The following is a 26,328-nucleotide window of genomic DNA, read 5'->3' on the forward strand; positions in this document are numbered from 1 at the left end:
AACCTGGTATGAAGCTACAACTCATAAATGATCCGATGACGTAATTTATGATGCGTATCAAAAAAATGTTGAGGATATCCCTACTATGGAATCAGCTGTTCTAACAATAACAATAACAAAAGACAATCGTAATTTTATAGAAGACGTGCATTAACATTAACATTAAGTTGGATCGTGGTTTTATTTTAGTATTTTAACTTACTAGTAAAAAGCTTATAACTTGTGACCCAGCTTGTACCACTTTAAGTACCTACAATTTCCCACAGTTCACTGTGCGGGAAAAGTATACATCCAGACGGGAGATTTATGCTATGGGTCAATTGTATCAGTCGTTGGGATTTCCAATATTGCAATATTTTAAGTGGTTTTAGTCTAGTTTTATTGGGCCTTTTATCAACAATAGTGCAAACACATTAAGAAAGTGTAAACTATTCTAATTAATCTTGTGCAGCCCTGTTTTTCAAAGATATCACGTCAGCCTAGTGGTAGTCTCGGTTACCCTAAATCTCACTGACTGTTGGTGGCTACTGAGCTGTAGAAGTGGCCGTCGGAAGAGAGCCCCCAGTGGCGAATCGAGTCTGGATAACTGAACAAAGGGGGTCGAAATGAAGAGGCTGTCGACGGTTGTGGTCTTATGCTTGGGCTTGTTTTTGTTTGTTTGTTTGTTTGTTTGTTTGTTTGTGTGTGTGTGTGTGTGTGTTTGTTTGTTTGTTTGTTTGTCTGTCCGTCTGTATGTCTGCCTGTCTGTCTGTCTGTCTGTCTGTCTGTCTGTTTGTTTGTTTGTTTGTTTGCTTTCTTTTGGCCAATTCACATCTTGTTTTTGAAATTAAATATTCCTGATTTGGCGCAACGCCACTAAAATCACGTCTTTGGGACTCATCATTTAATGAGAATAAAAATATATCTCAGTGATTATACAAACGCAATGTATGAACACTGAACCCATGAGGGATAACACTGGACTTCTTGGGAAACAAGTTTATGACACTGAAAATGGAATCCAGTATAAACAAAAGACTATTAATCTGAAAAGGTGTGTATTCAAAATATTACGTGTAATTTGTCCATGAGGACATTCGATTCGAATGAATGATTTCTACTTTACTGTCCTGGAATACGAACCAGGGAAGATATCGCAACCAAACAAAGTAAAAAAACAGAGGAAACATGTCATTACGTTTGATTGTCCATTCTATAGTCTTCGTGCACCCGACGAAACTGTTCATACAAGAGCGAAAAATGCGTCTTTTTAGAGGGGTGGGCTTGTGTAGGCTTAGACTAGTGGAAGGGTATGGGGTGGGGGGGGGGCAACTCCAACCTCCTAAATGGAGGAATAGAAGTTTATATTTATTCCAACATAGTTATCAAATTGTACACAGTCATAACCCTATATCCAACCACAGACCTTCCATCAACGGTCTATGACTCAACCTATTCCTCTGATATTAAAAATATTCAGATAATTGTGCATTTCAACATAACTAATTATTTCCTTTCGCTGTTAGGGAGAGAGATGTATCCCATGTAATTAGGGAGAAGGCAGTAAGCGCTATTGTCGTGGACAATGCGGAGGGAAGATCTTAACATAGACGTTGGAGAGAAACGTCTATGCCTATGGTAATATCAAATGACGACGAAGGGGTGGGGGCGGTAGAAGGAAGGAGTGGGTGGGCATATATTAACATATCTTATAGTAGAAGGTGTGTGTACGAACAACTTTCACTTTCCCTGCTACGTATGTTTTCCTTACCTCAAAAGTTTTATAAGAATAGTTACGACACTTCTGGTGAATAGTTCACAATGATAACTCGTTGGCTGTACCTGTATTGTGCGGCATGTGAGTGTTACTCAACCCCGGCTCCACCCCAAGATCCACCCTTACATTATTGTGTAGAGGACGAAAGTATCCATGTGATCGCATTGATCGTAGTGCCAGTCGTTCTGATTTCTGAGCGATGACCAACGTCGGGCTATCGTTGAAAGTGACGGGTGGAGTTAAAATGTGGACAATAACGTAATTGTGAGTCATCAAGTTGTGCTAATAGCTTTAATTTGTACAGTGTCGTTTCTTATGCAACATTCATTGTTCCAAGCACCACAAAGAAATCGAACCCTTGAATGACATTTCAATCCGACCACTACAATCGTGGTCTGAGATAAAACTCACTTTTGTAAAAAAAAGAAAAAAAAAGATTTATAATAGTTACCGAATATGCACGCCCTAAATATGCTAATCTGGCTCAATACCCCTGCTGGGGGGAGAGGGAGCTAACCTGTAAGGGAAGTCTCCGCTCAGACCTCCAAACTCCAAAGTGCTGTACATGTTAAACATATTTGTACCACACTTTCAATACGAAAAATTGAATACCTTTTCTCATTAAAAACGTTAACGTCACGTGTATTCTAATAGTAGCGGTCATGAATTTGTCGCTGTATTGGTTGTGCTCTTGTCTAACATTATGAAAGGCAAATATGGTAACAATTTCTTAAAATAGTGGAGGAGATTACATATTAATATTTTGTATTTAACAACACCAAAAAATAAAATTGACCGTTCTCAAACCAGAGGGCAATAAAAAAGAACACCTATCGCACGCACCCTCCCCATATATGGGGAGTTGTATGGTAGTGGTTCAATATTCCGAATCCATCCTGGTGGTTCACTGTGAAAGATCATTTGGTGTCGATCAATTTTTGGTTAATATCACCATTTACTCCAAATGTCTTTTCTCTCTTTATTTTAAACGTAAGTCCTCTCCAAGGACTGTTTTTGAATACAACGTAACCTGTTTTCCGAGTCGACAAGTACTTTAGCTCTGAGCATTTTTATAGTTAATTTTAACACAAATGTGGATACTTTATAATACAAAAGATATTTGTATTTTCTTTCCATAGACAAAGTAACTTAAAGTCGTCAACGTTACATAAGGTTAAGTTTTTGGAGACTTTTTCTGGATTTCTACTTCGTCTTCTTCTAATGCCACACGGCAGGTTTTGTGATTTATAATTATTTCAAATTGTGTTGATTGAAAACAAAACAGACTTAACAAATGTGTAATCACATAGTAAGCTTGTTTGTCTTCCCATACTATCTAGGTGTCAATAATATATATGGTGATCTGGGTCAGTAAAGCCCGGTGTTGTTATTTTTCTTACCTTTCCAAATTAAAGACATTGGAAATGTTATAATAAATTATATCGATTTCCAGATCAACTTTGTCTGCTATAAGCCAGGCAGGGTCCAATAAATAAGGTTTCCTCTTGAACAAAGCGAGCTATAAATCAGAGGTGAATCATCATAACTTAAGTTTATAATGTAAATAATGTATCAGCTTAGAGTTGGTTTAAATGTGTAGCCTTCATTAAAACAAAAGTTTCTTGAGATTCAAGACATTGGTAGATATGTTACGGGTTCAACAAAACAGAGAGAGAGAGAGAGAGAGAGAGAGAGAGAGAGAGAGAGAGAGAGAGAGAGAGAGAGAGAGAGAGAGAGAGAGAGAGAGAGAGAGAGAGAGAGAGAGAGAGAGAGAGAGAGAGAGAGGGGAGGGAGGGAGGGAGGGAGGGAGAGAGAGAGAGAGAGAGAGAGAGAGAGGAGGAGAGAGAGGGGGAGAGAGAGGAAGAGACAAAATATATGTAGTACCTGTACCGCAAGATTACGAAAGATGGTGTTAGTACGCCCTCATCGTTCACTGCTGGAATACTTTTCATAACCTGTGGATGACCCCACCCTTTCAAGGTTCATGGATAATGAGTTCGTGACAAAAGTGGCTGGTACATTGAATGATATGACTCAAGCCCGTATTGTTCACAGGGTGTTGTTCAGTTGTGAGATATCTATTTGAAATTCACTACTATGTTACTGTACCAGTAGCCCAAGTCGTTTATTCACAATATATGTTTGTATTACCTGGTAAAAAACAGCATGCACGTGTTTTTGAAATGGGCGTTGGCGACGAGTACTCTGGTAATCAATACAACGTTGCCAACATTGATATATGTAAAAATTAAATAAACTCATGTCATTCTATAATATTTCAGTGCGTTGAAGAGTAAATTCAAACGCGAAACACTATTTTGAATAATTTTGAATTTGACAGGGAAAAAAACATGTTTTTCTTTTTGGCTAGCGTTGTTTTGGACTACATGCTATACTGTCATTTCAAACGGTAGACTCAAAGCTCTCAACCCTATGCAGTATCAGGAGTATCACATTCCAATAAAAAATCAGAACAAAACATTTCATTCAAACATAGACCCTACTCTCGTGTAGGGTCGAAGGACCAAACTTTGAATGTATATATTTGAAAGATTGAAATACATGTAAGGTGTTCATCAAGTATTTCGTTTGTTCCATGGGTAGGTGATCCAGACTTGGTTGCCAACTTTTATCATTATCAATCAGGAAATGTAAAATGTGCATGTTTATTTCAACATGGGGACTGACAATACATTTAAAAGGACTGCTTTACATGGTATACTGTTACAAGGTGAGGTTTCTCTGGAAAGTAGCCAATGCCCCAATGTACACACCCGGCTATGAAAGCTGCTGACGGACATCAAACCGGGTGGTTGAGTATCAACACTCGGGTGGGGTGAAAGCTGTACAGCGTAACGATACCTCACGTTTTCAGAAGACATCCAATTTCACTCAAAATAACAAACGTGTCTGGTGAATTCCTACCCCAAATATTTAGTATAAAGTGCAAGTATCAAGAAAACAGTTGTAATGGTATCTAGGAACATGTTTCGCATTTGTTATGTCACCCCTAAAATATCAATAGAATCGCCCTCTGTAAAAGTGAATGTGATTGAAGACAATATTTAAATGTGAATAGTAGTAAAGAATTCGTGCCTAGCTTATATTGTGACATTTGTCCCATTTTACCTATACCTTGTACAACTCGCTTGTGCCTTCTGAAAAGATAGGCATGGCTTTTACGCGAGTTTTTCTTCTGTTGGGCACCTACTTAGCCGTCCGGAACGTCTCCGCCGTACCCATTGGAAACTTGGATGCGGTAAGTATTACCTGAGAGATTTAACCTCACGTTTAAGGTGTGTATAGTACAACCTGTTCCACGCCCGATTTTACACGTTCACATTTGTAGTTGGGCTTCCAATGGTCTGCAAAGTCGTGACCGGCACTCGCATGACATTTCAACTTTTACCTACAGAATTCAACCTTTTTTCGCTAATATTTGTAAACTGATCAACAGGTTGTTGGGAAAACCGTACTGTCACTGAGTAAATAGAAATCACTATTTGTTGGGCGTCTGTTACAGATATAGTACGATGGAATCTTATTCATTCAATGTAAACGCCCAATACCTATTTGCAAGTGAACACATTTAATTGTTTCTTTTTGTTTATCTGCATTCATTACTATTACCTAGAGAAGATAGTTCTCTTACCGCGATACCATTACCACACAACGTGTCCCAACTTTAGAACTTTCACTAACAATCAATTACTTATTATGATCGCAAAACAAAATGCAAACTGTATTTCAAATTGTTTCGAAGTAACTAATGATAATTATTCAACGAGGAAAGTGGTATTAACTGTTACGAAAACTTTCGATCGAAAAGATAGGGAGTGGCCGATTGGCCCTCTTGAGTCAATCAAGGGACACGGTAATGAAGTTGTACGTATCACATATTACCAATGGGACCTGTGTATAAAATTTTCCACTAGGATGTCTTATTCTTTGTACGGTGGTATGCGTGAAATGTGAAGATTTTAAACTACTTAATCCGCCATGCGTGTCAAAGGTGGCTTTATAAATTTACTAACCTTGTCAAAGGGATCACAGCAGTGTGAACAGTAAACGTTCAATTATCTCTTTTTGAAAAAGCCCTATATATACTCCTGTGAACACGATTCCCTCACTACTGAACAGTTGTTTGTTTTTTATACACATGCGTATTTAACTTATATACACCTGATATTATTCGTTATATGTACCATAACCCCTGGTGCGTAATCCCCCTTGAGCCTTTCCTGATCATTACAAATTGTAACTACAACTTAGGGTCATTCTAGTTGGATGTCCACACGTTATAGATCCGTCGAAAGACCTTGCCTGTAAATTTGTGTATATATGTGCTATTGAGCTTTTTATATAATTAACATAATGGTTCTGGGACGAGGTCGAAAACAAAAGTACCAACGACGAAGTCGTCATCATGCATGACCGATGCATAATATGCGTTTGATCCAACTTTTAGATCATGGACGTATTAGGGGACGCGAGGTGGTACTTTCTTCACATCTCCTTGCTTTCTGCGCAAAATTCAAATTTCTCCTTCATCACCCTCGGAAATCACATCCCTCAATAGCTCATCTAAAAGTTATCGAATATCTATTATGCTAAATGACACCGACTTCCACTTTACTTTACACTGCAACTTTCAAGGTCAACGACAAACTTTTATCAGCTACCACCACCACCACCACCACCACCACCACCACCACCACCACCACCACCACCACATCATGAATGATGGATGGTCCACCCGCGATTTAAGGTTTTGACAATAGATAGATACATTGCAAGAATTCTCTGTACTGCTTCCATCATTTGAATATTCAGAAACTCCAAATGACTAAGATGGAAACTATCATATATTGAAGCCATGCCCTTGGTTCAAATTTGCATAACAACTTTCGTAACAGAACGAACATGGAGTTCAGTTAAAAAAAACTCGTTAGGGACAATGATCATAGAATAAAAAGAACCGATAAGTACAATGGTTTATTAATTGATAAAGAATTTGTTATTTGCATAATAAACTTCTCCAAATAACTCTTAAGGAGTCACTTCAGTTACTATCAAAATATTATCGCTCATTTTCATTATTTTTTCTCTTAACAGGTACCCGTCCACGAAGATTTGTCTCAATACTTTGGAAGGAGGGAGTTAAGAGAAGGTAACAAAATACAATGCTATTGATCTATTTAACAGTTTTCGACGAATATTTCGGGGAAATAGTGATTTTTAGAGATGAATGAGTATTGCAATTAGTAAAGAAGATTTAAATACAACATACAACATCTACACAACATAACTCCACATTCAAGTGGTGACATGATACAGCCTATATAGTCAACTGCTGTATGTGTCTGCATTCTAGTTTATTTAGAATGGAAAACAAAAGAACCTTTACAATTCGGTTGATTGCTACGTATTATCTCCTCTCCTACTGTACATTGTAAAAAATACAGAGAGCATGTTGTGACATAACGTTTAAGCATGTTAAAGATAAAAAATGAATGACTAAATGATCGCCACAAATTTCAAGTGTAACTAAAGTTTCAAAACTATTGTTGTGCTTTGATGTATTCAAGGTCACGTGCGATGCTTATGGCAATAGAGTTCAAGGGAATTTGTACCAACTTCGACAATACTGACCTTAATCACCTGTCGACTGCAAGGTATCTTTCTGTGCGTAAAAACTCATATTAAACTTTTGTACACATCTCTGAAAAGAGAGAACACTGGTAGAAGACTGGTAAATTTGATATTGATGAAGAAATTCTAACTTTTTTTCTGAAATTTACGCCATGTCATGTTATGGTGAGGTATCACTCAAAATATACGACTAAAGTCAGAATGCTATTTGCAGTGGTTTACAATCATGTTGACTTTTACACTGACAAGTGAGACTACATCAGGTTTGATCGCCACAAAAGTGTTATTTGAACTGTAACGCTCTGTACACTCCTTGATAAATAACTACGGCCTTTAACGGGTCACTTCAACCATTGTCAGTTTTTTTATAGGTTTTTCAGACAATAAATACGTGTGCTTTAATGTTTGGTTTTGTAAAGAACGTACGAGATAAGGAATGTTGTCGCGAAGATACCCTCTACTTCCATCTCAAGTAGAAGATGTAAAATCTGTGTCATTGTATACGTAGACGATTTGAACCATGGCTTGCATGCTTTACAAACTATGTGTCAAAAATCGTACATGGAATAAAATATAGGTCAAATCTAGGTCCCTCTTTCACAGAGACTATGTCAAAAAAGAAAACATAGTTTTAGGTACCAGAAGGTACACGTTTTAAGTATTATGGAATAACGTTATTTATCTTTAGTGTCTTGTTACAGATAATTGGTTATGCAAGCGATTATAAATAGTAAGCCTTACTTTATATAGCTTTAGGGAATTTCTGCATTCAGTTGTATGTAGGGTCGTCATGTGATGTTTCAATTATAAAGAGGAATCGGCCATCCACAGCGTAGTAGCAATTGTATTGTTGTCTATATCCACTGGTAAACAAGGGCCAAGCCTTGTTGGCATCAACCTGTTGTACATATTTGAATCTTATTATTCATACCGCACAGTCATGAACTAAAAAGCACACCACAAGTGTCTTTAAACGTAAATGCTAGCATTCCAACGTCATGGGTCTCGGACTGGACTTCAAGCATCTACTCAAAATTTTAAAAAAATCCTCTGAAAGTGTTCAACACAATAAATTAAATCTATATATAATTTGGCTGCTTAGACAGACCTGACCTACGTAGATTAATATATGCAAGTTAAAAGTAAAGGCACTTGGGTTGTCAAATATTTTGCAATCCTTTAGAAAAAGGTAACCCCCTAGGCACAACTGACTCTGCAAACTTCATCAAGCTTGCATTACAATAGATATGTCTTACATCATGGTAGACCTGCCCAGGTCGTTAGCCTAAAGCTTTTGTTTAGAATTAAGACATTCGCGTTGATCTGACACTCAGTGAAATTAAAACTTGACATTTATTTGGCAGGACTGTATATTTTATCCTATATTTATCTATTCATTTATTTATTTATTTATTTATTTATTTGTTTATTTATTTATTTGTTTGTTTGTTTGTTTGTTTGTTTGTTGGTTGGTTGGTTTGTTGGTTTGTTTGTTGGTTTGTTTGTTTGTTTGTTTGTTTGTTTGTTTGTTTGTTTGGTTGGTTGGTTGGTTGGTTGGTTGGTTGGTTGGTTAAAACAGCGAATGGGTAACAGTTTTGTATACTGTGTCTGTTCAGTGAAAGACTTCCTTTCAAAAAAGCTTGCGATGTACTACGTAATGTTTGCCGAAGCCTGAGGCAACTTGAACAAGGGCTCAAGATTGGTTACTTTCGATTTATCTGTGTTTCATAGAGTATTAAGTTTACTGTAAAATTCTAATTTTCACTTGGAGTCTACCCCCCCCCCCTTTTTTTTGGTGTGATTTCCGCTAATAAAACTGTTTGAAAATACTTTTCATTCATAGATACTATGCACACCTTCCTAAATAAGTGAAAATTAGGTCCACGAAAAAACATCTATGTTTGACAGCCTAACTTCTTCACACATAAATAATTTACACGAAACATTTTATGAATGAAAGTTATGCATATCATACTATGCACAAAAATCCAACTAATTTCCACTGGTCGAACTAGTTCAAGTTACAAGAAGAACGCCTGGAATTGGAAGAGTTATTTGACGGGCTGCACTTAATCAGACTGTTTGTTGATGCGTACATATGCATGTATATGCCATACTTAATGATTTATAAATTATCTCTTGTTATTAGATTATAAATTATGGGATATTCATGAAACAATACAATACCATACGATACGATACAATGCAATGCAATGCAATGAAGTACAGTATACTACTGTGCAGTACAGGACAGGGTAGGGAATAGCAGTGCAGTACAGTACAGTATCAGACCATACCATACCATACCATACCATACCATACCATGCCATGCCATGCCATGCCAAGCCAAGCATGATACCATACCATACCATACCATACCATACCATCCCATCCCATACAATATAAATTACAATCGCCCTATCTAGTCTATATTATGTGTATGATATAATATACATACATAATGACATTGATTGGTCATAAAGTTTTGATTGTGATCTTTGTGAATGTCAGATGGTTTCTTATTTAGCATTTTACGACTTGCTTTGGCAAATTCGATGTGTATCTAAATGTTTTTTATAGATAGCATATTAAAGAAGTTTCCTTTGATTTTTAATGAAGATAAGAGCGATATACATATCAAAGTGTGGTAGGCGATTTCTTTCACTTTCTGATCAGATCGGAATTTCGAGAGCACTAGACGTGTTAAGCAGCCCATTGTCTAAAAGCTACAACACACTGTACTCGGCGATTGGTCTGAATAGTAGTGCATACCATAAACATTATCATAAACCTACGTTTCCTGAATTCTTTTTATCAAACGTTTAATCATCATTTTTCATTTTCCTAGTTCCAGAATATGAGGTAGTTCAGCCATGGCCATTAAGAAGGGTAAGGCGGTCCGCCGATGAAGAACAGGCAAAGAACCCAATAGAATACCTGTTTCACGCATTTGAGGAAGAGTTTCACCTTTCTTTAGAACCAGTGTATGACTTCTTCTCAGATGGTTTATTAATTCAACATACTTGGAAGAATGGATCACAGCTTCGGGCTCCTTCTCTACACTGTTACTACCAGGGTGTATCTCTTAATCATAATGAATCCGTGGTGTATGCAAGTACCTGTGGTGGTGGATTGGTGAGTATTATACCCAACCATTGTTATATGTCTTTTATAATGCCCGAATGCTAATTTGTATTAGTACAATGTTCACACACACATTCTACAATGTTTGCTGTACTTACGAATACATGACTTGTATAAATTCGTTGGTTTTCTACACCTCTTAGAGCAATGTACCCAATATATTATATAGTTATGTTACCCAGTTCTAACCAATGACACGTGTCACGAATACTATGCCTTAGGCGTAAATATATGGAAACAATGACAGAACGCGTTGAACAAACTTGATCATCACGATGATTCCAAGTGGATACACGATAGAATAAGCCCAAACTCAAACTTCATCTGAAGTGTGATATCTTTTACTATCACTGGATGTGTCAAAGGTGTGGCTGTACTCATAATTCTTACCTGGAGAACTAATCGAGTACCTAATATCCTCGTTAGGATTAATGACTGTGGTATCCACATTAAAATATTTACGACAGTCACTGTTCTAAGTGTCGGCAAATATCCGGTGTTCGAAGCGTGCATCTACATGATACTATAGCATAGACCACAGTCCCTCTGTACAAGTTGGGGTACTAACCAAGGTCTATGATGATACATAGACCTTCACTGATTTAAATGAGGTGCAGAAAAACGTAGGTAAAACAGTCCTCTAAGATGTAAAGTTCGGTTAACGTTTCGAGCAATAACTCGATATATGTCAATATTTCATAAAGAGTTATTGATCGAAACGTTACGCGAACTTTACATCGCAGAGGACTTTTTATCTATGTTTTTTCTACACCCCTGTCTTCCTGTGATAGCCACACATTGAAAGTGATAGATTGTCGTCACCAGATCTAGGGGATGTGGGTGTATCGAATGAATCGATTTCAACCATCGGACCAGGAAATAGCATTTAGTTGTCGATTTCAATCAGGCGATTAGTTCCGCATACTGTGCATAGCTTCAAAACATTTGTCAAAGTTAAAAAATCGTGTAATTATATATATATAGAAAAACTTATGTACTGAGTATGTGACATAGTTGAAACATGACCTTTTCCATGAAATGGAAATCAAACATTAGAATATTAGGTATAAAATTTGCATGAAAATTAGTATTTTATATATCAATATAGCCCATACATACATACCCACACATACATAGAGAGAGAGAGAGGGGGGGGGGGGGGCTCACATTACGTACCAGCGAGCGCTCGCCCGCCCAAACATGTACATATGCTAGTGTTATACGATCCGAGTTCTTTCATAGTATCGGTTTCCATACTATGGTTATCAGATAACAATAGACGTGATTTAACAAAGCACTTATTTGCTTCTTTCTTCTGCAAATTTCCATTCTTGACTTTGGTGAGAGAATACCTGCAGCATACAACTACTGCTGTATACAAATACCGCAGGCATTCAAAAAGTCCATTGCGTCACTGAGAAACAACAGTCTGAGAGAGTTCTACATTGACTAATTTGTAGGTCTTTCTATTCGAGAACAAAAAGTGTATGTAATATAGAGACAAGTACTAGTACTCAGTAACAAGGAGTGTTTGCCTCATAGGATATCTTCGTTAAAAAGAAACATCTCTGTAAATACTGTTATGATGCCAATGTTTTGTAAATTTATCTATTTAGAGAGAGAGAGAGAGAGAGAGAGAGAGAGACAGAGAGACAGAGAGACAGAGAGACAGAGAGAGAGAGAGAGAGAGAGAGAGAGAGAGAGAGGAGATGGAGAGAGAGGGAGGGAGGGAGAGAGAGAGGGGGGAAGGGGGGAGAGGGAGAGAGAGGGAGAGAGGGAGAGAGAAATAAAGAAAAAGAAAGAACTTGGTCGAGAGAACATACAATCGACACGGACATTGTTATAACGCGATGTGGGTCACATTAAAGTGTGCCGTCGTTAGTCCAGGTGAAAATCGATGTGTTAATGACATGATGATTTTTAACACTTGTAGGATTTTTTAACATAACTGCCGTGTCATTAAGTGTAAGTTTAGATGGTGAAGATAAAAGACCAAGGTCACAGTTAACGTAACGTTACCATCAACAATATGATCCAAATACCACGACATTCCTGAATCAAAAGCTATTTCTTTCGGTTCAGCATGCAAAGAGAAAATCTATTATCTACAACATCCCATTGTTCCGAAAATAGAGTTTTCTTTGTTTCTTTCTTTGTTCTTTTCATAGTTATGAACGAACATTGTATTTTTACCCCTTCTTGTGTTGGCCATAAAAAAATCTTTAAATAGTTCGAATTCTATTGCACAGGATAATTTTGAAGACCGGTAATTTATTTTGAGTAACGCCCTCTGCGGCTCGTGAGGGCCCTCGAGTCGAGGTCACTAATACTTTGAGCATATTTATCGCGATTTTTTGTACAAAATGCTCCCCAATTTATCGATATGCGAATAAAGCAACCTTTTCACATACCTGGGATATTGATAATGTCACAAGATTAGATCAGATTTTCACCACAGTGACGGTATTGTCTAACTCTATCTGAGTCTAAACTTAAGTTAATTCACATGTCTGCTTTGGAACCTGGGATACATGTAAGTCACGTGACATAACACATCTTGTGTTCCTTTACAGTCAGCAACTGTGCGTACAGTTGAAGCAGACTATCATATTCAACCAATGAAAGAAGACCACGTTTTAAAATACACAGAAGATTCAAGGGAACCACCTGCTCATATCGTCCACAAAGAGATGGCAACAAAGTCACAGTGTGCAATGAAAGGTGAGTGACTGAAAGACAAAAATGTAATAAAAATAATTACCAAATCCCTATATTATGCAGCGTACTGTTGAGACCGTATCGATATACTAGTAAGCACCCCAAAGAACAATCTTGAAAAGGAGCCTTGAAGATTCTTCACGTGACCCGGTTATCATTACTTCTTTGTAAAATGTTGACAGCTTGAAGAAGCAGCATGTCACAATAGAAGTGTGTTCTTGTTGCTCGTGAATAGTATCCCGGAATGGTACACACACATACTTTCAAAGTATTCTATTACAACTAGTAAATTGTTAGTTGTAGAGTGCTCATTAAATATCCGTCAAAATGTCATTTATAAGAGTGCCATAGAAATGCACGTGTTTACTTTACGTAAAGTAGCCGAAACTTTCGAATTGTATAGAAAAATGTACACCGTCATAGAAGTACTATTGAAAATTTGCCGGCTGCAAAGCGTTGCGATGTAATGTCCCTTACTTGCTGTTCGAGCGTATATAAATTAACACTAATATTATTTGTTGCATACAAGTATTAAGTAGCCACGGGTAATTTTGCCTAACAAACCGAGCACATTGTCACTTTCTATTCGTGATTTTTAAAAAAGAATATCTTGTATGCAGTTCATGATTTCGAAATGCAAACGACTTGTAGAAGAAGCTTAAACTTTATAATTACTATTCTCACCCACTATGTGATAACGAACATTGCATTGTCTTTTTTTATGCAGACGGGGAAACGGAAACAAACTTCATCGATCGTAAAAGGCGATCTGTTGAAGACCTAGAAACAAAATACATTGAAGTCTACGTTGTAGCAGACGAAACAGTGAAACGAGAATATGGCGACAATACAGAATTCTACATACTTAGCATGCTCAATCAGGTAAGTTGTATAAGCAGACGACAGAACATTTCCCGCCATCAGTTCACCTCAAAACTCGTGTGCATACGAGGGTCGGTCTTTGCTCTCGGTCTCAAGCATTCAAAAACCCTGAAAACATTCAAATCTCATTTATGTTTGAGAAAAAAAACATTTGTTAATGAATCATTTAACAAAGCAATTGCGTTCACAGTCCAACTTTTTGAACACGTCGCAAAATTGTTTTACCTTGTTTGGAGGTCTGAGTGTAAGCTTAACCAATTCTCATAGGCAGAACGGATGGAAGTTTGTTGACCAAAACATATTTCATTCATTTTTTTTTTATTTCATAGGTGGCAGGGTTGTACAAGGACAAAACTATCGGTGCTGATATCAGGCTTCATGTGAACAAAGTTCAAATCTTAGAAGAAGCACTACCTGAGTTGGATGTCGACGACAACATCGAAGGAAGTTTGAAAAGATTTTGTTCATGGCAACGTAACCAGAACGCTGACGTATCTCTCTTTATCACACGGTAGGCCACTGACATTTCAAAATTTCGACCATGTTTTCATTAATTTTGTTTATTCACATTGTACACAGTGACAAACGAATGAAACTTATAAAAAAATTAGTAGTTTAAACTTCGAACTATGATAGTTATGGTAGTAGTAGATAAATAACCACCCTTCGCAAAGCTTTTGTAATATGTGATTTTTCGTTCGTTCATTTGTTCGTTCATTGTGAAGTTGTTGTTACTTTAATAATTCTAAAGTATTTATCTGTTTACAGACGGGATATGGCATTTGGTAATCACTATGACGTCACTGGCAACACTTACGACATCGGCGCAGCCTGTAATACAAACAAACGGTGCTCACTCGCAGAGGATCACGGTCCCAGTGGTCTTGTTTTCACGGTTGCTCATGAATTGGCTCACTTGTAAGTGTGTAGTTTAAATTAGTAAATACCAAACTGCTTCTCTGAATCCGCCTAAGCTAAGGAAAAAGAGTGTGTATCTTTTTATTTTATAATTTATTTTTCAAGTGTCAATTTACTGATAATAATAAAATTGTTTATGCGAGAATGAACGATGCGATTCATCATGGACTGCCGGGGTAAATTCTTCTCACAGAGTCGATGATGAATTCATGAAGAGACGTCAACGAAAATTTGGGATTCACTTTGAGCTTCCAAGACCTTTTTTTGACTCTGTGAGAACAAATTTTCGCTTGTCAGTATTTTGCGAGTGTGTGATTTTATTATTCTTTGAGTCATAAACGGTAATAACTTTCACAAATTGTTGAATATTTTATTTTTTAAAAATGAACTTCTTTATTTTTGACAGACTTGGTATGAGTCATGATGGCAACGCTGAATGCATAGACAATGGAAACATTATGTCTCCAAGTGATTCTGGAGGCAAAGAAGCCTTCAGATGGTCTGAATGCAGTAGAAATAGTTTACAACAGTGGCTAAGGTAGGATTTCGCGATTTTAAAACGTTCGTTCTGTTTAGTCACACTTTGTAATCCAATGCGGCTTAATTGAAAAGTCAAGGTGCACCGGTGATATTTCCATCGTGTATAGACTTACGTTCTCATCATGCTTTGAAGAAAAAAAAGTAAGTTTATCACTTTTTTTGTGTGCATTTCCTTTCCACCGACTAGTCCAAAACGTTCTACATAGCAGCATGTAAAACGTTACAATATTCTAATTTGTTGGAGAGCTCTAGAAAACAAGCTGCTGACGTTTCGCACATGCAAAGTGTTTTTTCTTAAACTTTAGTAAACAACCTTTGACCCAACTTGAAACCGAGGCTATGTAAACATGGCGGTAAGTTCGAGGCATTTTGCGATAGAGGCAGTACGCGCGTTGTCGAGTTTGCAGACATGAGAGTTGCCAGTAACGCATGTGACTGGTAAACAACGCCTGTGTCTGGTTTAATACATATTCGGGTTTACGCCTGCGCATTTTGCACACGTTACAATTTGTTTGTGTATATAGTTATTCACATCATGCACATGTGTCACTTGTACTTCACGTGCAGTGCTAGTGCTCCTTCAAGTCACAGAATTGTCTGTGTTCCAGTCTAGATGTATACATCGCGAGAGCGTAGTGCAAGTGCGAACCAGAGGTGCGAACTTTCACGGTAAGTTGACCCCTGTTCTTTCATCGACAAAAATGTACATGTGTCACTATTATTAGAAAAACTATGCGTGTGTCTGGATCACAACAACTTGTAATTGTGTGCTAATAAGTATACACTATTCCATGATGGCAATATTCTACTCTATTTCGACCGTAATACAAAACAATCAATATTGGCAGCTGAATATTCCGGAGCAATCGCCGGCAACGATAACTTTGAATATTGTATATACCCAAATAACGTCATTATTTTGTATGATCATCATAGATAGCATTCTTGAATAGAATCTTAGCTCACGTCACAAGGGACTGATTCTCCATTGTCAGAAACGTTTCCCGTAATATCAAGCAGGACATGCAGTTTAGAAAGTAGTGTGTTTGTCGCTAGTATAGACCCATCCCTATGCATTGTCTCACTCTGAGTTGTAACACATAAACACAGATAAAGATAAGATAACGAGGTGTAACATTTATTATGCGTACATGATTATGAATGCATCTTTATGCTCAAAATACAATGTACAAAGCAATTGACACAAGTACAATTAACATTCTGTGGGTTTAAAATGGGCCATATAATGAGTTTTGAATAAACACAGCTGTTGGAATGAACGATGTTTTGAAGAGAACCATGCAAGATTGTGTATACATAGACAGTTTTCTGAGCTTTCCTAGTGACTAGCATGAAGTTTAACAACAGACATTGATACTGGTAGTAGTACTGTATTCTCAGCTGTGTCTACAGTCAGTCAATCTTTACATGCATGGTAAAGCATACAAAAATAACATGCAGAAATAAAATGATTAAAATATATTCTTTTAACCAACTGATGGAGCACTGTTTACATCGACTAGAAAGTTTCCAAGAGGAAGTCTATCATCTGAGGTCAAAATATGCAGAAACTGAATGAAAATTTGAATTATCTAATGAAAAAGAAGAAGAATAAGTGCCTTTCTTTAATTTGTATAATGAGAATAAAGCATGAAATGATGAAATTCATCTTCTACCGCATAATTTGACAAAATTTAAAGATTCTTTCATCATGTACAGGAATCTTAGGAGTACACCATCTCCCCAACTCAATATAAATATTATAATCCAAAATTCTAAATTTAGTCACTAGTCTTCTACCAACTGGATTTTTAATTTGCAGAAGATGTTTCTCAAAACCAAAAGCTGTTTTAAATAATCTAAATGTTCTCATTTTGTTTTTATTAGTACTTTTTTCTTCTAATGTCATTATGTAATTCCCTGTACCATGATTACAAAATTCTAGACATAAGTCATAAAATTATGATGAACCTTCCTAGTATAATTAAACCTGCAAAGATTTGACCACACACTGTTCTCATTATATTTAACAAGTAAGTTTCTAATAATAAAATATAAATACCCCATGTTGAATAACACATAGAACAAATGTAGGCTGCTCACAATAAATTGTCCATCGACAATTAATCTATACCAATACTTTAACAGAAGTTTAATTACAGTGAAATTAGTGGGGAAATGACCTAATTCTCCAACAATACCACATCTTGATATCTTATAAGAAACCCAAAGTAGAAATCTATAAAAAGAAAAAAAAAACATCAACAAGAATCTGAAAATTTCTCAATTTCATAACCCCAAACTTCACATCTGTAAGTCACAATAGCAACAATTAAACAATCAAAGAGATCTAAAGCCACATCAATAGAAATACTCTAGTTAGAAGAAATAGTTATACATGAACTTAAGAGAGCTCTCGTGGATTTACACTTCAAGTTATTGAGGTTTTGTTTAAATTTACTGTTAGAAGAAATAATGATACCAAGAAAACAGTATTCTCTTAGGCTTACATTGTCGAGAGTAAAATTATAAAAAATAAAATTTGGATTTCCTGTATTTACATATGACCTTGATTTCTTAATGTTGATTATTATTTTCTACTTTGTACAAAATAATGTAATTTAAATAAACAACTTTGCAACTCAACTTTAATTTCTAGTGGTAGAGACTCATCAGCATATAAAAGACAATTCAGAGACACACTTGTAAGTTTCACAGGGCTATCATTCTTGACAAAACAAGCTCTTTCCAAACTGGTGGATTCTAAATCAACTCTTTCCTTGTTTTTGACCTTCCTTTACCAATCTTAGACTAAAGTACTAAAATTTATTACAAAAATGTTCGCAATTTTCGTTTTAAACATGTACAAATGTAACTACATTTTTGTATGAGGCCAGACACCAGAGTTATACCTAGCCTTACAAACTATGCTCTATTCCAAATTCATTCATGCTACAACAACACTGTCACTGTTTCTCACCTACTTCTATCCATCTTAGTCTAAACTATTAAAATTTATTAGAAAAATGTCAGCCATTTTGATTTTTAGCATGTAACTAGGAGACCAGACACCAGAGTTACCTAACCTTACAAACTATACTCCTTTCCAAATTCATTCATGCTACAATAACACTGTCACTGTTTTTCACCTATTTCTATCCATCTTAGACTAAACTACTAAAATTTGTTAGAAAAATGTCAGCCATTTTGATTTTTAGCATGTAACTAGGAGACCAGACACCAGAGTTACCTAGCCTTACAAACTATACTCTTTTCCAAATTCATTCATGCTACAATAACACTGTCACTGTTTTTTACCTATTTCTATCCATCTTAGACTAAACTACTAAAATTTGATAGAAAAATGTCCGCCATTTTGATTTTTAGCATGTAACTAGGAGACCAGACACCAGAGTTACCTAGCCTTACAAACTATACTCTTTTCCAAATTCATTCATGCTACAATAACACTGTCACTGTTTTTTACCTATTTCTATCCATCTTAGACTAAACTACTAAAATTTGATAGAAAAATGTCCGCCATTTTGATTTTTAGCATGTAACTAGGAGACCAGACACCAGAGTTACCTAACCTTACAAACTATACTCCTTTCCAAATTGAATCATGCTACAATAACACTGTCACTGTTTTTCACGTATTTCTATCCATCTTAGACTAAACTACTAAAATTTATTAGAAAAATGTCAGCCATTTTGATTTTTAGCATGTAACTAGGAGACCAGACACCAGAGTTACCTAGCCTTACAAACTATACTCCTTTCCAAATTGAATCATGCTACAATAACACTGTCACTGTTTTTCACGTATTTCTATCCATCTTAGACTAAACTACTAAAATTTGATAGAAAAATGTCAGCCATTTTGATTTTTAGCATGTAACTAGGAGACCAGACACCAGAGTTACCTAACCTTACAAACTATACTCCTTTCCAAATTGAATCATGCTACAATAACACTGTCACTGTTTTTCACGTATTTCTATCCATCTTAGACTAAACTACTAAAATTTATTAGAAAAATGTCCGCCATTTTGATTTTTAGCATGTAACTAGGAGACCAGACACCAGAGTTACCTAACCTTACAAACTATACTCCTTTCCAAATTCATTCATGCTACAATAACACTGTCACTGTTTTTCACCTATTTCTATCCATCTTAGACTAAACTACTAAAATTTGTTAGAAAAATGTCAGCCATTTTGATTTTTAGCATGTAACTAGGAGACCAGACACCAGAGTTACCTAGCCTTACAAACTATACTCTTTTCCAAATTCATTCATGCTACAATAACACTGTCACTGTTTTTTACCTATTTCTATCCATCTTAGACTAAACTACTAAAATTTGATAGAAAAATGTCCGCCATTTTGATTTTTAGCATGTAACTAGGAGACCAGACACCAGAGTTACCTAACCTTACAAACTATACTCCTTTCCAAATTGAATCATGCTACAATAACACTGTCACTGTTTTTCACGTATTTCTATCCATCTTAGACTAAACTACTAAAATTTATTAGAAAAATGTCAGCCATTTTGATTTTTAGCATGTAACTAGGAGACCAGACACCAGAGTTACCTAGCCTTACAAACTATACTCCTTTCCAAATTGAATCATGCTACAATAACACTGTCACTGTTTTTCACGTATTTCTATCCATCTTAGACTAAACTACTAAAATTTGATAGAAAAATGTCAGCCATTTTGATTTTTAGCATGTAACTAGGAGACCAGACACCAGAGTTACCTAACCTTACAAACTATACTCCTTTCCAAATTGAATCATGCTACAATAACACTGTCACTGTTTTTCACGTATTTCTATCCATCTTAGACTAAACTACTAAAATTTATTAGAAAAATGTCCGCCATTTTGATTTTTAGCATGTAACTAGGAGACCAGACACCAGAGTTACCTAACCTTACAAACTATACTCCTTTCCAAATTCATTCATGCTACAATAACACTGTCACTGTTTTTCACCTATTTCTATCCATCTTAGACTAAACTACTAAAATTTGTTAGAAAAATGTCAGCCATTTTGATTTTTAGCATGTAACTAGGAGACCAGACACCAGAGTTACCTAGCCTTACAAACTATACTCTTTTCCAAATTCATTCATGCTACAATAACACTGTCACTGTTTTTTACCTATTTCTATCCATCTTAGACTAAACTACTAAAATTTGATAGAAAAATGTCCGCCATTTTGATTTTTAGCATGTAACTAGGAGACCAGACACCAGAGTTACCTAGCCTTACAAACTATACTCTTTTCCAAATTCATTCATGCTACAATAACACTGTCACTGTTTTTTACCTATTTCTATCCATCTTAGACTAAACTACTAAAATTTGATAGAAAAATGTCCGCCATTTTGATTTTTAGCATGTAACTAGGAGACCAGACACCAGAGTTACCTAACCTTACAAACTATACTCCTTTCCAAATTGAATCATGCTACAATAACACTGTCACTGTTTTTCACGTATTTCTATCCATCTTAGACTAAACTACTAAAATTTATTAGAAAAATGTCAGCCATTTTGATTTTTAGCATGTAACTAGGAGACCAGACACCAGAGTTACCTAGCCTTACAAACTATACTCCTTTCCAAATTCATTCATGCTACAATAACACTGTCACTGTTTTTTACCTATTTCTATCCATCTTAGACTAAACTACTAAAATTTGTTAGAAAAATGTCAGCCATTTTGATTTTTAGCATGTAACTAGGAGACCAGACACCAGAGTTACCTAGCCTTACAAACTATACTCCTTTCCAAATTGAATCATGCTACAATAACACTGTCACTGTTTTTCACGTATTTCTATCCATCTTAGACTAAACTACTAAAATTTATTAGAAAAATGTCCGCCATTTTGATTTTTAGCATGTAACTAGGAGACCAGACACCAGAGTTACCTAACCTTACAAACTATACTCCTTTCCAAATTCATTCATGCTACAATAACACTGTCACTGTTTTTCACCTATTTCTATCCATCTTAGACTAAACTACTAAAATTTGATAGAAAAATGTCCGCCATTTTGATTTTTAGCATGTAACTAGGAGACCAGACACCAGAGTTACCTAGCCTTACAAACTATACTCTTTTCCAAATTCATTCATGCTACAATAACACTGTCACTGTTTTTTACCTATTTCTATCCATCTTAGACTAAACTACTAAAATTTGATAGAAAAATGTCCGCCATTTTGATTTTTAGCATGTAACTAGGAGACCAGACACCAGAGTTACCTAACCTTACAAACTATACTCCTTTCCAAATTGAATCATGCTACAATAACACTGTCACTGTTTTTCACGTATTTCTATCCATCTTAGACTAAACTACTAAAATTTGTTAGAAAAATGTCAGCCATTTTGATTTTTAGCATGTAACTAGGAGACCAGACACCAGAGTTACCTAGCCTTACAAACTATACTCTTTTCCAAATTCATTCATGCTACAATAACACTGTCACTGTTTTTTACCTATTTCTATCCATCTTAGACTAAACTACTAAAATTTGATAGAAAAATGTCCGCCATTTTGATTTTTAGCATGTAACTAGGAGACCAGACACCAGAGTTACCTAACCTTACAAACTATACTCCTTTCCAAATTGAATCATGCTACAATAACACTGTCACTGTTTTTCACGTATTTCTATCCATCTTAGACTAAACTACTAAAATTTGTTAGAAAAATGTCAGCCATTTTGATTTTTAGCATGTAACTAGGAGACCAGACACCAGAGTTACCTAACCTTACAAACTATACTCCTTTCCAAATTGAATCATGCTACAATAACACTGTCACTGTTTTTCACGTATTTCTATCCATCTTAGACTAAACTACTAAAATTTGATAGAAAAATGTCCGCCATTTTGATTTTTAGCATGTAACTAGGAGACCAGACACCAGAGTTACCTAACCTTACAAACTATACTCCTTTCCAAATTCATTCATGCTACAATAACACTGTCACTGTTTTTCACCTATTTCTATCCATCTTAGACTAAACTACTAAAATTTGTTAGAAAAATGTCAGCCATTTTGATTTTTAGCATGTAACTAGGAGACCAGACACCAGAGTTACCTAGCCTTACAAACTATACTCTTTTCCAAATTCATTCATGCTACAATAACACTGTCACTGTTTTTTACCTATTTCTATCCATCTTAGACTAAACTACTAAAATTTGATAGAAAAATGTCCGCCATTTTGATTTTTAGCATGTAACTAGGAGACCAGACACCAGAGTTACCTAACCTTACAAACTATACTCCTTTCCAAATTGAATCATGCTACAATAACACTGTCACTGTTTTTCACGTATTTTTATCCATCTTAGACTAAACTACTAAAATTTATTAGAAAAATGTCAGCCATTTTGATTTTTAGCATGTAACTAGGAGACCAGACACCAGAGTTACCTAGCCTTACAAACTATACTCTTTTCCAAATTCATTCATGCTACAATAACACTGTCACTGTTTTTTACCTATTTCTATCCATCTTAGACTAAACTACTAAAATTTGTTAGAAAAATGTCCGCCATTTTGATTTTTAGCATGTAACTAGGAGACCAGACACCAGAGTTACCTAGCCTTACAAACTATACTCCTTTCCAAATTGAATCATGCTACAATAACACTGTCACTGTTTTTCACGTATTTCTATCCATCTTAGACTAAACTACTAAAATTTGATAGAAAAATGTCAGCCATTTTGATTTTTAGCATGTAACTAGGAGACCAGACACCAGAGTTACCTAACCTTACAAACTATACTCCTTTCCAAATTGAATCATGCTACAATAACACTGTCACTGTTTTTCAACTATTTCTATCCATCTTAGACTAAACTACTAAAATTTGATAGAAAAATGTCAGCCATTTTGATTTTTAGCATGTAACTAGGAGACCAGACACCAGAGTTACCTAACCTTACAAACTATACTCCTTTCCAAATTGAATCATGCTACAATAACACTGTCACTGTTTTTTACCTATTTCTATCCATCTTAGACTAAACTACTAAAATTTGATAGAAAAATGTCAGCCATTTTGATTTTTAGCATGTAACTAGGAGACCAGACACCAGAGTTACCTAGCCTTACAAACTATACTCTTTTCCAAATTCATTCATGCTACAATAACACTGTCACTGTTTTTTACCTATTTCTATCCATCTTAGACTAAACTACTAAAATTTATTTAAAAAATGTCCGCCATTTTGATTTTTAGCATGTAACTAGGAGACCAGACACCAGAGTTACCTAGCCTTACAAACTATACTCTTTTCCAAATTGATTCATGCTACAACAACACTGTCACTGTTTTTCACCTACTTCTACCCATCTTAGATTAAACTACTAAAATTAATAAGAAAAATGTCAGCCATTTTGATTTTTAGCATGTACATGTAACTGAGACCGTACACCAGAGTTACATGTACCTAGCCTTGCAAACTTTGCTCTTTTCCAAATCTCATTTAACAGAAACATAACTAGCAAAAGAAATCATGATCAAATACTACACCAATACTTTGACCATAAATATTTGCAAGTTTTAGAGTTGAACAATAAATGTATTAATCCTTTGTTAACTTTCTTATCTCTTACAGGTTTGTTACACAGTACATAACAGATGTCCTATTCAAAGAAGCTGTTGTTTTGCTCGTCTCTAAGAGAAAAAAATAACTTCAGACTCTGTGTGTAGTAAAACAGAAATTTAGATCTTAAATCAATTAGTTGTGCACAAGGACATGAGCTCTATTTTGAACATTTTTAATACAATTGAAATGAAGAGTGTGTGTGTGTGTGTGTGTGTGTGTGTGTGTGTGTGTGTGTGTGTGTGTGTGTGTGTGTGTGTAAACAACTTAGTCGAAAACTGCAGTCCGATTTCTTTGATACTTGGTGGTCATGTTATATTGGATGTCTAGTAGTGAAATTGTTCAAATGAAAATGATCACATCAGATATATGGGTTTTGGGTCAAAAATGTGATTTTTGTCAAAGAATTTAAACTACAAAACTACTGGGCAGATTGGCCTGAAATTTGGTGGGAACATTCTCAGGGGTATGTAAATTAAGATTTGTTCATGACATGATGTTTCCATGTGTAATATGCAAAGTAGGGCTGTTTGGTTAAAAACCTACAATTCCAAAACTACTCAGTAGATTGGGCTGAACTTTTAACAGGGATGTATCTGCCGGTGTATAGATGAAGAAATATTAAGCATATAATGATCTCATCAGTAACATCCAAATTAGGTGTAAACATGTAAATTGGTCAAAAATTTATATCTCAAAAAGTACTTGGTCAGGGAAACTGAAATTTGGTGAGATGGTTCTAGAAGTGTTGTTCTGCAGATTTCCTTTAGAATAGTTTGACACAATTGGCCCTAGCAACCATGACCATGGCCTTAGCAACAACCAAATGGCAGTATATTTTGGTTAAATAAGAACACCATCTGGTAGGCAGTTAGTAAACATTCAAAAAATGTATGCAAATATCCCTAGCAACAGTGGCCCCGCCCATGGCAACAGCCCAATAATCACATATGTGACAAACATAACATGGTTGGATAGGCAACTGGATAGTCATTCAACAAATGAACACCTATTTTTAGAATGGACTAGCATATGGATAAATATTTTAAAAAACTACAGTTGTGCTACATCGCCATTGGCAGTATTTTGGAAAACAATAGTTGTGCTACAATGCCATTTTATATTTCTTTTTTTCTAAATATTTTTTTTCATATCTGAGGTAGTTATGTTTTTCATTGTTCTCCATATGCTCTCTGTTTTTGGTTTCTTCTCATCAGATGTACAGTCATTACATTTTGGAAGAAAAGTTTTATATTGTCTTTTTAAATTGATGTCAGTTTGTGCATCCACCAATTCTTGCGAGACTTCATAATTTTTGTGATGTTACAATTTTTTTCTTGAACTTGTTAATAAAAAGGTTAGGGTCGGCAGTGAAAAACTACGCAGGGTCAGATAACCGGAATCAAACAATTATTTTTTTTTATTGCTTTAAGAATTATTCAGAACATGATGATTCCATTATTGATATGCAAATTATGGCTAAAATGTGTCTTTTTGGTAAAATAATCTTTAATTCCAAAAGTAATGAGCTGGAAATTAATTTGAATGGCTCTTGGGGTATATAGATGAAGAAGTGTTAAGCATATGATGATCTCATCAGTGACATGAAAATTAGGTATAAAAATGTGAATTTTGTTTAATCTTGTCTCTTGGCTCTCTTCGTTGGTGTAAACACACATGTGTTTTTGTAATTTGTACTTCAAGCACTTGTTAAATGAGAATGTTAAAAGACACAATCTTTTGTCATTAGAAAAATTTTGGATATTGCAAAGAGATATAGTCATATAACTTAAATCATGGATAATATTAATAAGTAATAAAATGTAAAATGAACAGAAAACCAGTGTGGACTTCTATATATCTGACAATTTTACATGTTATACACAGAGTGAAGCTAGCATGTAAGTGGTGAATGATTTCATTTTATTTGATTCAGTTTTATTTTTTGTTGTTGAATGAGACTGATTTTAGGGAGCGATCAGATTTTACGCTGACTTTTTGTTCACCCCACCCCTGCTGACAAATAAAAAAACACTGCCCCCCCCCCCCCCCCCCCACATCTG

General features: G+C 35.6%; 1 protein-coding gene across 1 annotated transcript in view; it reads left to right on the plus strand.

Annotated features, from left to right (window-relative positions):
• The first annotated feature begins 4,891 nt into the window (after window positions 1-4,891).
• Window positions 4,892-26,328, plus strand: part of LOC144441317 (A disintegrin and metalloproteinase with thrombospondin motifs 18-like) — a 37,812-nt gene continuing 16,375 nt past the window's right edge. The window contains exons 1-8 of the mRNA XM_078130875.1: window positions 4,892-5,015; window positions 6,872-6,926; window positions 10,257-10,543; window positions 13,126-13,273; window positions 13,998-14,152; window positions 14,482-14,663; window positions 14,921-15,070; window positions 15,477-15,608. Of these exons, the coding sequence (XP_077987001.1) occupies window positions 4,929-5,015; window positions 6,872-6,926; window positions 10,257-10,543; window positions 13,126-13,273; window positions 13,998-14,152; window positions 14,482-14,663; window positions 14,921-15,070; window positions 15,477-15,608 (1,196 nt within the window). The 5' untranslated portion in view covers window positions 4,892-4,928. The remainder of the gene's footprint in view (window positions 5,016-6,871; window positions 6,927-10,256; window positions 10,544-13,125; window positions 13,274-13,997; window positions 14,153-14,481; window positions 14,664-14,920; window positions 15,071-15,476; window positions 15,609-26,328) is intronic.

Source organism: Glandiceps talaboti, chromosome 10 (genome assembly GCF_964340395.1).
Source record: "Glandiceps talaboti chromosome 10, keGlaTala1.1, whole genome shotgun sequence".
Classification (NCBI taxonomy): Eukaryota; Metazoa; Hemichordata; class Enteropneusta; family Spengelidae; genus Glandiceps; species Glandiceps talaboti.